This window comes from Pseudorasbora parva, chromosome 3 (assembly GCF_024679245.1).
Source record: "Pseudorasbora parva isolate DD20220531a chromosome 3, ASM2467924v1, whole genome shotgun sequence".
NCBI classification, from domain to species: domain Eukaryota; kingdom Metazoa; phylum Chordata; class Actinopteri; order Cypriniformes; family Gobionidae; genus Pseudorasbora; species Pseudorasbora parva.
Window position 1 is genome coordinate 43,179,476 of NC_090174.1, and position 13,709 is coordinate 43,193,184.

Genomic DNA, 13,709 nt, shown 5'->3' on the forward strand with positions numbered 1-13,709 from the left:
TTCAAAAATGAATATATATAAAAATATACTTTCATGTTTATGACTTTTAGCAGTGTTTTATGTAACTTCAAATGGTTTCCTGTAAAATGACACCAACATTTTTAACTTAGACCACTGTATGTGTGTAATGTGTATGGGAGGCTTTTCAATTTGGGTAGGCCAAATACAGGCGGAAATGACATCAGGGTAATTTAGTGTAAATACATTACTTTGTGTAAAACAAATGCCAAAGTGATGCATATCTCCAGAAAGTAAGCTTTCAAATGGTACCACATATGAGGTCAGAGCTCCTCCACAGACATTTAAAATTGAAAGTATATACATGACAATGTCATTCCCGACCCTGTACAGGGTCCATAGAGTTTAAGTTAAAATAGTCCATGTGACTCCAGTGGATCCAGCCTTAATGTTATGAAGTGACGAGAATACTATTTTGTGCGCAACCCCCCCCCCCCCCCCCCCAACCTTACGTTCTATGTCAGAACGCAGGCTCCTGGGTCAGCACTACATGCATGTGACACTGAATAAAGTCATTATTTTTGCTTGTTTTGTTTTTTGTGTGCAAATTATTATTATTTTTTACTGTAGTCACATGGACTATTTTAACAATGTCTTTCAGGGCCTTGAAAGTGGCAATAACTTTGCAGTCTATGGGAGGAGGGTCAGAAAGCTCTCGGATTTCAGTAAAAATATCTTACATTTTGTTCCGAAGATGAATTAATGACAGAATTTTCATTATTGGGTGAACTAACCCTTTATATAAGTCCAAATGGGAACCTTGTACTGATATATTTGGAACAATACAAACTACAAAAGACAAAACATGATCATTTAGTGCTTTAAAATTTATGTTCTCCATTTAATTTTTTAAAAATTAAAAATTCTGCACAAAAATTTCTTAAAAATTCTGCACAAACTTATGCTTTATTCGGACACCGCATATAACATTACTAACCGGTGTAAGGTTATAAAGCTTTTTGAATGCAGTTGTATACACCCAAAAAAGGCCTACAAGTAAATCAAGGATCCAAGAAGGTTAATCTTTTCATAATAAAACAAATTATAATCTACATTCAACATCTTATGGAAGATACAGTATGTTTGTGTGGGTTTGAAATGACAGAACATCTGTGTTAAAAATCTAAACACAGTCCTAAACTTTCAAGTGTCAGTTTTTTTTAAATGAAACTACCACTGTACCAGGCCCGTAAGACATATTCTGAAGTGTATGGAGAGAGAGCATGATTCATGCTGTGACAAGGGTGACCCATCTAAGCTAAAACAGTAAGTTGCATTGCAAAGTTTTGTTAAGGCCTGTTCACACCAACATGAATGCTTAGCGCAAAAGTTTAGTGCGATTTGCACATGCGATTTGTCTGTTCAGACTAAAGTAAAAAATAAACAGTAAATAGTAAACAGGCAGATATCTGATCATTCAAAATGCAAAAATCACTCTCAGATTGTAGGTGTCGCTTATATAAATGCAGAAATACTCAGTTTACCCCTGTGCGCAAAGTGCGGCATCATAGCTTTCTGTTTCTGACACTCAGAGTTTCTGACTTGTCAGAGCGAAGAAAAGAAGTCAAACATTATTTACATGGTTTCAAACAGCCATTCAGATTTTGTATTTCGCTATGGTGGTTATCAAACAACACCAAATATAAGAATAGAGACTAGAGAGCCAGTTCTAGATTCTGCCTCTGCAACTGTCGTCACTATATCATCATTTTATGTAATAATAGCAGAGGCTCTGGCCATGTGACTAAAACCACAAATTGTATGGGTTAGTTGTTTTCACAATTTGAAAAAATTATTAGAAAACCTCTCCAAAAACAGCTGTTCATTCGAATAAAAATGTTTTTCGTCCCAAACTTTCGCACCAAACAGTCATCTTGGTGTTAATAGGCCTTTAATCTCAACATTTTCCCTCATTATGAATATAGCCCCAATAGCACTTTTGAGTTTGAGAGAAGGAACTAATGTTGGCCCAATGGCAATGGTCAGGTTCTGAATTTATGAGTTCTAAAGAAAATCTGACTTTGCATTGCAGTGTTATAACAGGAAAAGAACAGGAAGTTGATACCCATTATAAAACATTCCATTGTACAGCTAATTACTCACTCAAACAGTACTAATTAATGGACTGGCCCTTGGAATTTTAAACGAGGTAGAGCCATCCTACAGGAACTAGATCTACAATGCCATCACTACAGGTCTGCCATCATCACGTGTAATTATGTCTGCTGTCAAAACTTTGGAACGCTGAGGGTTTGGCCAGTTTCCTCATGGACAGCGAGTCTGTCTTACCCTCCAGCCTCGCCCCGGCTCTGGCCTTCTGGAAAGGATTCCTCGAGCTCCCACGGCCCTTGTCCATTCTTTCACTTATGGAGAAACTCTTTCGGGAGTAGATGTTTGAGTGCGACTCCTCAGAGGAGGAGCAGCTGTTTGCTCGTTCTAGTCTAGAGATCGGGGAGCAAAACGGGCCCAGTGTGAGGCCCAGGCCCAGGTCTGCACCCGTTCCCCTGCTACTGCTACTTTGACCTCCCTTACCTGTGTCTGCCGACCCCTCTGCCGGTTCCTCTGGATCAGACTCGGCGTGACTGAGCTCGGCATCTCTCTCAGGGTGCGAGACGCCCAGGTCCTGGGGCTTATCGAATGTGAAAGAGCCTCCAGGAGAGTCAGACCGCTCTGGGACAGGGTAAGGGGTAGAGACACAACGGGTGTCAATGCAATCTGTGATGCTGGTATATTCGGCTGCCTTCACCTGAACGCCCATGCCACCATAGTAACCACGTGATGTGAACATCAGGCTGTGTGACTTAACCATTGACGGCTCATCCAGAAACAGTGGCCCTGCTGCGGATAGGAAGCGACTGCTCTTGGACCGCTCCAGAACGCCAGCCGATGGTGGTGGCGAGGGGTCGAGGTCCCAGGGGGGCAAGGTATCTGGCAGCAGGTGGGCAGAGCACAGTGATAGGTCAGCGGCAGCACTATCCTCATACAGGACCGTACCATCCGACTGTCTTTCGCTGCCCCCTGCCCTTCCACTGCAGTCCCGAGCCCCTGAGAGCACCGCTTCCATGATCTCAGAATGGAGAGATGAGTCTCGAGCAAGAGATGGAACTGTCCGCACTGGCTCCAAGAAGCTCTCAGTAGGTGGGACGTCCTCTGAGGCAGAAACATAGATGTCTATGCAGGAAGAAGGGCGAAGCTGTTGCTGCACAGATAAAGTATTCAAAGGTGTGGGCTTGGACTCTTTGGGACCGGCTCCCGAGGACACAGACTGTGAGCTGTTGGCCCGATGGAGACTGAACAATCTATCTTTAAAGAAGCCTTCTCCCCGATCTGCTCCACTCCTATCTTTGGAAGAGTGGCTCACGTAGAAGGAGTGACTGCGGACACGTGGGGCCAGAGCAGTTGGAGATGTAGGGGAAATGGATTCCTCGCCACCCTGCTCCAGAGACTCCTGCAGCCTGTAGGAATTGCCTTCTTGGCTGTTGAAACTGCTCTGGCGCAGGATGTAATTTGTATCTGTGCAGTCAGATGATGTCCTAGAACGGGCTTTGTTGACTTCACCACGATCCATACCAGTAACCCGCTCCAGTGCCACAGCAATGCGGGCGATCATCTCCTCCATCTGAGCGAGCCGGATGTCCACCGTCTGCAGGGATGCTTTCATGAAATGCTCCCTTTCATTCACCTCCTCCAGACGCATCGCCATGTTCTCTACCCTGAATGAAAATACATTAGACGATTCCATGAATATAAGGCCATCTAGTAATGTTGTGTTGGTCATACTTTACAATATAGTATTTGTTAAATACAAAGAAAATTCACTACCATTCAAAAGTTTGGGGTAGGGTTGTCAAAGTTAACATGTTAACTTTAACTAATAATAACAAATGAGACCTTATTGTAAAGCCTTTCTATAAATATATTTTATAGATATTTAATGTATTTGCTAACACTAACAGTAAGTACAAATCTAATTGTTTACTATTTGTTCATGTTAGTACACATTGCATTACCTAATATTAAGTAATAAAACTTTGTATTTGTATTTGATTTTAAAAGTTTATTAGTAAATGCATGGGTATAAAATATATATTTGTGAAAAAGGGCTTTCCAAGCAAATCTTAAAGACCCAGTGAACCGGAAGTAGCAAGTGATTTTCTTCAGTGCTGTGACGTATTTCCAAGTGAAACTGAATATTGAATAGGGGGCAGGGTTTGACTTCAACACTCCTCCTCTCCATCTCTCACTCATAGCAGACTAACGGCTGGAGGGGAGTGGTTACGCATTTTCAAACCTAAGCCGTTAAACTTCCTTCATCTGAGAAGGAATGCCGTAAGTATACCATAAGTACCTTTTTAGATTTTGATTAAAGATTACCATGGCAAACAATTTGTTTCTGTGTATTAACTTGCACGGATTATTTGTTCACCCTAAGACCTGTAATATGTGCTAACAAAGTAAATACGGTCAATTTTGATTTCATGATAACTTTAACTGAATAATTAGCCTGGGAAAACTCAGACAATTTCCGTCAAATTTATATTTGCTCTGCAAGTAGTCTAGCAAAGAGCCCATTCAAACCCATTTCTAATCTGTCGAAATCGCGGTGTCATGACAAATCTTGTCCCCCTGTGAAATCGTGTCCGCAAGGACCCCCAGAGCGATTCTATTGGCTGAAAGAAATTTTAATAGGTAATCCGTTCAGAGCCTGATTACAATTCTTACACAATCGCGTTTTGATTTTTGCCGTTTAAATTGTGTTAAAATAGTCTTTAATGTCTTACAAAGCATATGTTTCATATATTAGTAGTATATAACTGAAGCTATAAGTTCTTATATAAGTATATAATTCAGAACATGTTTTTGCTCCCATTATAGCAATCAATTTAATATTTCAAATAAATGTTTTGCGTGTGTACTTAGTATGGCAATGAATTCATAGTTTATTAGTTTAGTATTTAGTTTTTTTTAAACAATTGATTGTCCAGAACCATGTATAACAACTTTTGATCAGGCATTTAAAACCGCTACCAGCGGACACGATTTCACAGGGGGACAGGATTTGTCATTACAGCGGCACCAATCAGAAACGTTGGGGGGGACTTTACACGATGACGACAGTGGAGCGACGGTGAAGCAGATTTTGTACATTACAAAGATGGATGCCGCCATGGAACCCATGGAACATCCCTCATTCGAATCATTTTAAGTGATTTTAACTTTTCATTTTCGTTAAAACCTAAGCAAAGAACACTCAGCTACCAGATGTGGATTACACTGGCTACTTTGATGAGGAGGATGGGGAGTGTGATCATGTGTTAACACCACACACAGCAGCTCTGGATCTGGCCTATTTTATTTTCAAAATATTGCAAATTGGGTTATAATTGCAATACAAATGCCTTACAACGGGGGCAAATGCGTTCAGAGGTCTGTTTTCTGTTCGACGGTAAATCCGAGATGTTTCAGCCAGTCTGAGATGCTATTAGGTTTTCCAAATTGTGCAAAAATGTTGATGAAGTGGTGGACACCAGCTATCATCATATATCTTTTACAAAAAGTCGTCAGAAGCCATTGCAACATCACAAAATCACAAACAGAATTGCTGTTTCAGCTCTTCGTCGCTCTGTATATGTCATCGTCTGTTGAAATGATTTGTCTATGAAGCTTTGCCAGACCATAACTCAGTTACCACTTAGAATGGTCTGGTTTTAACCAGGCTACTGAATAATGTTTTTCTTCAGGTTTATTCATCTAACATTACTCTAATAATAGTAAGATAAACTGTTAACTTAATACAACGTATTTCTCAAATGAATGAACACTGACTTATCAGTTAAAATGTAAAAGAGAAAACAACATAATTTTTTATATCACGTAATATTTTGCATGAAAATATATTGCTGTCTATTATATTTTAGGAAGGAAGTCCCTTGCTTCATCATATTTGGGGCTCCTTGCCATAAAATGTGTGTAAAGTGTTAGGGTTAGGGTCTGTGATGTTTTAACCTTTCAGATGTCACACGTATCCTCTCGTCATTGGAGGAATTGAAGCGATCATCTTTCTCTCTGAAATACTCCTCCATGCACTGCTCTTCAAAGTCATGTACCTTCTTCAGTTCATCTTCAGTAATGAACAGCTCTGTGGGGGGAGAATTTTTTTGTCACTGTGACTTTTTCCATGTATAAGTCCATGTATCCTCTGTTTAATTTAATGTTCCTTTTTATTTTACATTATTTAAATTGTGTCCTCACCACACTGTAGCAGAGTATATTACTATACATGCCTTATTATTATCCAGACAAATCACTTTTGCATGGCAGTATACAGCATAAAAAGTTTATTTCAAGCACAGAAATGTCTCGCTATTACAAAATAATCATGTTTGGCAACAGATGTATCAAAGAGAATCTTTAAGTTGGAATGCGTTGGTTGCACTCTCATTAACTGTATGATCTGAGAAAACAAAAAGACCCCTGCTGTCATTTTGTGGCTTTCAGTATATTGCAACAGCTTTTTTTCACTCACTCAGCCCATAGTCCCGCTCATCCTCATCATGTTTCCTCCAGCGACAGCAGAGGTGTTTGAGGACCATAGTTATGTGGCTAAAGATGATGAGTGGAGGAGGAAGGACAGGACGTTCATGGAAGGTCATGATTAGCTGGTACCTCTGGAACTTCCACACCTGGTTGGAGATGGACTTCACTTCAAAAAACGTGTTACTGTGAAAATGAAAGATAATATTAGCAGCATACAGCGTTGTATCACTGGTCTGAGCCTCAGATAGGATGTCCACATTCCATTGGCTGACTATGTGATGCATAGTGCAAACAAATCTGGAAAGCACTGGAAAGAAAATGGCTACAATCAGATTTCCTGACTTAATATACATGACTTAATTATGTAATTAGTCAAAAGGCTGGTCATGTGAGATATTCATATGCCACATGGTATTTATTTACATGGTGCGCTAATGGACTTCAAAATGCCATAGTACTATTATAGTAATGTTCATAAAAAATGGTATGAACTTTATGCAATGTCTAAAATAAATAGTAAAACAAGGACAAAAATATAGTTAAAATGAAAAGAATTAAACAAAAATCAGTGTTGTCAAATCGATTAATTGCTTTCAAAATAAAAATTATGTTTACAAAATATATGAGTGTTTACTGTGTATAATTATAATGTGTATATATATATATTTTTTTGTTTAATTCATATAATATATATATATACACATATATCCATATGTAAATATTTGCATGTATATATCTGTCACAAATCAGGCCTCTGGGGCTCCTTCTGATCGCCACCAGAGGGCTCCCTTACCTCAATATTTATCCCCATTCCGGACTTCATTCCCCATAATCCTTTGCCCGGACTCATCAGCAATCATTGTTTACACCTGTGTGCCATTAGCCTCATCACCGCAGTCTATATAAACCTTGTTCACTCTGCTATTCATTGCGAAGTCTTGTAAAGTGTAACACTGCAATTCTGAGCGTTCCCCCATGTTTATTGTCTCTTGGTCTTGGATCACCTGCCTGTCTCTGGACTATTCTCTTGCCTGCGTTCCCTGCCTTGTTGTGTTGTGTTTGTTTGTTTGGACTGCCTACACGGATTGTGATCTTGCCTGAACTCTAGACTTCGATCGTGGACTGTTGATTAAATAAAATTGCATTTGGATCCCAAATTCGTTACAATATCCATATAAATTATATTAGGCAATATATAAATATTGTTTCTTAAATATATACATGCATTATATAAATATATACATAAGTGTATTTAAATATACAGTGCATCCGGAAAGTATTCACAGCGCTTCAATTTTTACAGCCTTATTCCAAAATAGATTACATTTAAAATAAAAAAAAATCTTCTCAGTTCTATAAACAATACGGCATAGTGACAACATGAAATACCTTTTTTTTTTTTTTTTTAATCTTTGCAAATCTATAAAAAATAAAAATAAAAACGCACATAAAGTGAATTCACAGCCTTTGATCTTGATGCTTCGTTGAAGCACCTTTGGCACCAATTACAGTCTACAGTTTGCAAGCTTGGCACACCTATTTTTCCTACTTTGCAGGACCTCTCAAGCTCCATCAGGTTGGATGGGAAGCGTTGGTGCACAGCGAGAGAGATTTTCAGAGATTGGGTTCAAGTCTAGACTCTGGCTGGGCCACTCAATGACATTCACTGAGTTTTCCAGTAGCCACTCCTTTGTTATATTGGCTGTGTGCTTAGGGTTGTAGTCCTGTTGGAAGAGGAACCTTTGCCCCAGTCTGAGTTCCAGAGCGCTCTGGAGCAGGTTTTCATCAAGGACTACTTTGTACATTGCTGCATTCATCTTTCCCTCGATCCTGACTAGTTTCCCATTTCCTGCGACTGAAAAACATCCCCACAGCATGATGCTGCCACCACCATGCTTTACTGTAGGGATGGTACTGGCCAGGTGATGAGCGGTGCCTCATTACCTCCAGTCATGAAGCTTGCCATTCAGGCCAAAGAGTTAAATGTTTGTTCCATCAGAACAGATTGTTTCTCATGGTCTGAGAGTCTTTCAGGTGCCTTTTGGCAAACTGCAGGTGGGCTGCCATGTGCCATCTGGCCACTCTACCATACAAGCCTAACTGGTGGAGTGTTGCAGAGATGGTTGTTCTTCTGGAAGATTATCCTCTCTCCACAGAGAAACGCTGGAGCTCTGTTAGAGAGACCATCGGGTTCTTGGTCACCTTCCTGACTAAGGCCCTTCTCCCCGATCACTCAGTTTGGCCGGGTGACCAACTCTAGGAAGAGTCCTGGTGGTTCAAAACTTCTTCCATTTACGGATGATGAAGGCCACTGTGCTCATTGGGACCTTCAATGCTGCAGATTTTTTCAGTACTCTTCCCCAGATCTGTGCCTCGATACAATCTTGTCTCAGAGTTCCACAGACAATTCCTTGGACTTCATGACTTGTACTCTGACATGCTGTGGGACCTAATACGTGTGCCTTTCCAAACCAGAAAATAATGAATTAATTCATTTTGGAATAAGGCTGTAACATCACAAAATGTGGAAAAAGTGACGCGCAGTGAATACTTTCCGGATGCACTTTAAACAATAATTATACACTGTACACAGATATTATGTAAACACAAACTTTTACATTGTATGTGATTAATCACGATTAATTGATTTGACAGCACTCCAAAAAATAAAAATAAAAATAAAGACATTTTACTATTGTACTGTTAAAACACTATGGTAGTTTTATTTAAAGTAATTTTGCCATTGAAAGGTTTTGTTGTTTAAATTGTCCATTGTTTAGAAAATCACATACAATATAAATATTCATTTAACTTACTTAAAGACAGCAATGAGCAAATTAACCAGAAGGATGTTGGCCACCAGCAAGTAGCAGGCCATGATGGCGGGGACAATCCAAGCTCCGGTTTTGCAGGGTGGAAGAGTCACAATGGCCCCATCCTCTGTGGTGATGTTCTGACCACATGGAGCTGTTAAAATAAACATACAGCTGAGTGTTGCCCAAATATGATCGAACCGTTGGACAAAAAAAAAAACCCTCTTTGATTTGTCTTTGAATAAAGGTCACTTTAGAAAACAGAAAATCTTCTACTCCTTTTCTGACACATGCTCAAAAACATAAAAATCAAAAGACCAGTGGGTTGTGGCTAAAACTTGAATGGAAAGACTATATGAACCAAGTTGTGGAATTCAAATATATTATAAATATATTCCATATGTAAATTTGCATCCCCAATATATTTAAACATATGCAATGTTTAAAATATATTGATATTAAATGTACAGCAATCTTTTTGATGGTTGCTTATAGCAGGTTAGAATGTATTGACAATACATCATACGTTTTTTCCAAATGGGATGGTTCAGTTGCTGTAGCTTTTAAGGAGAGGAAAGTCAGTCAGGTTCATATTAATTTACATATTTACTAGTTTCAATTTTTTAAATCACACCCAGAAGCCCAAAGTGAGAGAACTGAAGTAACGTGTAATATTGAAAACGCAATTATTATTATTATTATTATTATTTTTAAATTCCAAATTCAAATTGTCAAAAACTCTGACAACTGAACCACGTGAAAAAACTTTCATATTGATGAGTGGAGGCAAATGCATTTTGTTGTTTAAGGACATATGAGATGGTCTTTCCAGAAACATGTTTGGAGCTTATTTGAGGAAACGCAAATAGGCACTGATGCTCATGCTCTATTAGATATGCATTACACGTAATATCAACCCAGTGGATTTTCCACAGGTAAGTTCAGTTTACATTGTGAAATGAGAAGAACTCACACTGACTGTGTGGACTACCAGGATAATGGGACATCAGTCAGTGCTAGCTGGTTGTGGGAGGCCTATGATGGTGACTTTAACATTATCCAAGTTTCCATGATAGGGTTTATTTATTTGTTTTTAAAACTGCAATTGGACCATAACAATTTATTATTTTCACAGCACCTTGAACATTTCCCCCACCACGGAAACCTGGCCATTAGCCTTGCAGTGCCGTGCAGGGGTGTCATACAGTCAATGACCATAGGGGGGCAGAGATGAGGTGATGACATGATTGTGAAATTCGAATGGCTCTGGTGACGGAGATAAATCTAGCAGAATTTATATATTGGAAATTGCCTATATGGGATGGACCACTGTTACGCCCAGGTCCTTGAGTGCGAAAGTAATTTTCGACCAGCCAGAGTTTTTCATTCACTTTGTGCTGTAGCTTCCTACTATTCACATCTGAAACAAAGAACGAAAGCGTTATTTCAGCTCTCTTGTCTTTGGGCCATCCATCTCTCAGCACACACAAACAAACAAATGAAAGTAAGCAAACAACAAACATACACGCTACTTAATGAGAAAACACAAAGATGTGCTTATGCAAACTCTCTGGCATTCACTTCATACACAAGTCCATGTGACCGAGGCACTGCATTATACCTAGGTGTTTTGAAATGATTTTAGGCACAAGAAAAATCATAAATCTGGAAAGAAAACCAACAATACTGCTGCAAAACCTTAGAGCTTATAGAATAAGATGCTCCCTAGGGTAAGATACATTTCAAACATCTTTATTATTCACAACCTAATTAGGTGGAATTATTCAATTTTATAACCATTGCCCCTATCGTCTTATTCCGTCCTAGGTTTATATATGTAATATATGTAATTTAATAAATTATTCACCTTTGTATGCATATTTTTTGACTGTGATTATCTTTCATTCACTTTGAGTGAACTAAACTGTTATATGATGCATGGTTCAAATTAGATTTTTTGTTTATATTTTGAATTGATATACTACCGTTCAAAAGTTTTGGGTTAAGAAAGAAATTAACGCCTTTATTCTTTAGGAATACATTAAATTGTTCAAAATTGTCAGTAAAGACTTTATATTACAAAAATATATATATTTCTAAAAATATATATATTCATCAGTTTCCTGAAAAAATATATACATCACAGTTTCTTTAAAAATATTAAGCAGCACAACTGTTTTAAACATTGATAATAATAATTGAATACCTTATATAAATAATTGAATATAATTGAATACCTGAAGGAAAGTGTGACACTGGAGACTGGAGTAATGGCTGTTGAAAATTTTGCCATCACAGAAATAAATTACATTTTAAAATAGAAAAAAGTAATTTTAAACTGTTATAGTTATTTACCATATTAAAGTTTTTACTGTATTTTGGTCAAATAAATGCAGCCTATATAATAAATGACAAATCATGACATAATCTTCCTAACTTTGGTAGAAAAATATAAAACAGGATGTCAACATTCATTCAGACAATTTTCATTCTGTACCCACAGAATCATGAAAACTTTTAATCAAAAGTCAAGATTTTCCCGCCCTAAGCTCTGGGCATGAATAATACAAGTATATACTATTTCTAGTATCATTACACTTTGATATAATATCAAACCACAAATTCTAAAAGGTAAATAACCCATCACCAAAATGTGTTTGGTGTTAAGAGTTTTTATCAGTCAGACTTGTTGATGCTTCTCCATCTGCAGTTTTACTATGAACAATTACGTCTTAAAACCATTTTGAAACAGCAGCAGCACTGTTCCGTATCATCCTGTAATGACAATATAAGTGCAGCCATTTACAGAATATGAGACCTTTTAAGAGAACATACACAAGCACAACTATACACCATACAATTTGATCCATATACTGTATAACTGTTTTAGCTGTTAAACGCAAAGCTTTACTGATATTTCTGGGTACATTTATGCTATCAGGTAACAGCTCATCATATTTGTTTAGACATTAATGAGTCATAAAGCCTCAGGTGCCGTGCGTAAAACTGAGTATGCCCAGAATAACCATGTACCCAGGTAAATGTTAGTAATAAGCCAGCCTTACGGTCGATTTGATCAGCAAACACCTCTCCGTAGATCATCCAGTATGGCATGAAGAAGATGTTGCGTGCCAGCATCCAGGATGGGTCCTCGTTGGGATTGAGGATTGCCTGCCGCGCCACCCCGAAACTCATCAGTACCACCAGCATGATGATCACAAAATACATCATGTCAATCATCTACGTTCACCCAGGATCATTGAAGAAGGAGAAAAAGAAGGTAAAGAGAAAGATTAGGAACTGTTATATATCTAAACAAAAGTCAATTGAAATTGCTGTCAGAGTTAATTATTAAACCGATCAATCAGTCTCCCTCACCATCTTGCCGATCATCATGACGTATGGACCTAGGTATTTGTTCACTCCGAAGATGTCAAGCAGTCGTATGTACCAATAAATGATATTGACGCAGTAAATGACCCTCCCGTAGCTCATCAGGGGCGGGTCTTGCAGGCGAAGAACCATCCCGATGGAGAAGATGAGGATGGCCATGAGGTCAGTGACGTTCCAGTACTCCTGTAGCCACACTTTCACCTTCTGCAGGAGCTTCCCTGGCTCTGACATGAGGATCTATGGGACATGAGAGTTAAACAGCCAAGAACACAATGAAAGCCCTCATGTTGGACAAAGAAACGTCTCTAAACAATTGTAAAAAACTAAAAAACTAAACACAAAACATAAAAAACAGCCGTAACCATGTCTTTTTTTTTTGCATGGGGAGGGGTATTGGTCTTAGTGGTTTATTTAAAGAAATTAAATTATTAAAGGATTAAAAGGGATTTAAGAACGGTAAAAGTTCCAGTTCTATAGTAGTTAGGAAGTAAACATTTTTTTTTAAATATGCACACATTCACTCTAATTTTCATCTGTCTATAATGTAAAAAAGCAAAACCTTTCTTGCCAATTAAAATTCAGGTATGATTTACACCATATTTTCCATTCAAAATTGTGAAAATTCATTTAAAAAAATTCAAGATGTTTGCATCACTTAATATTACTGTTGGTCGCTGAACATTGTTATTATAAAAAAAAAACTTTTGTCATCCTAGCAACAAACAACAGTGTGTAATGGAGTACAGCAGAGCAGCATCAACAATATCAATCACGGATTTTTCTTATTATTTGGGGTAACTTGTCCCCTTCAATATCTATAGTGGTTATGGCCCTAGGACATGGACAAATGAACTTTTCAAAACAACTATTAACCAGACAAGAAGCAAAAGGGCCCTCCACAAGAGGGCAGTAATAGACTGTTTATTTGGAAGAGTTCACATTCCCATT

At 38.2% G+C, this 13,709-nt stretch overlaps 1 protein-coding gene across 16 annotated transcripts in view; it reads right to left on the bottom strand.

Annotated features, from left to right (window-relative positions):
* Positions 1-459: 459 nt before the first annotated feature.
* Positions 460-13,709, bottom strand: part of trpm3 (transient receptor potential cation channel, subfamily M, member 3) — a 198,815-nt gene continuing 185,565 nt past the window's right edge. For 10 of the 16 annotated variants that reach the window (XM_067439009.1, XM_067439010.1, XM_067439001.1 and 7 more), the window contains 7 exons: positions 12,747-12,998; positions 12,434-12,608; positions 10,681-10,788; positions 9,372-9,522; positions 6,545-6,738; positions 6,025-6,157; positions 460-3,731 (listed from right to left, as the gene is read on the bottom strand). In XM_067439009.1, the coding sequence (XP_067295110.1) occupies positions 2,225-3,731; positions 6,025-6,157; positions 6,545-6,738; positions 9,372-9,522; positions 10,681-10,788; positions 12,434-12,608; positions 12,747-12,998 (2,520 nt within the window). In that variant the 3' untranslated portion in view covers positions 460-2,224. The remainder of the gene's footprint in view (positions 3,732-6,024; positions 6,158-6,544; positions 6,739-9,371; positions 9,523-10,680; positions 10,789-12,433; positions 12,609-12,746; positions 12,999-13,709) is intronic. The other 6 variants (XM_067439012.1, XM_067439006.1, XM_067439013.1 and 3 more) reach the window with 1 other exon arrangement.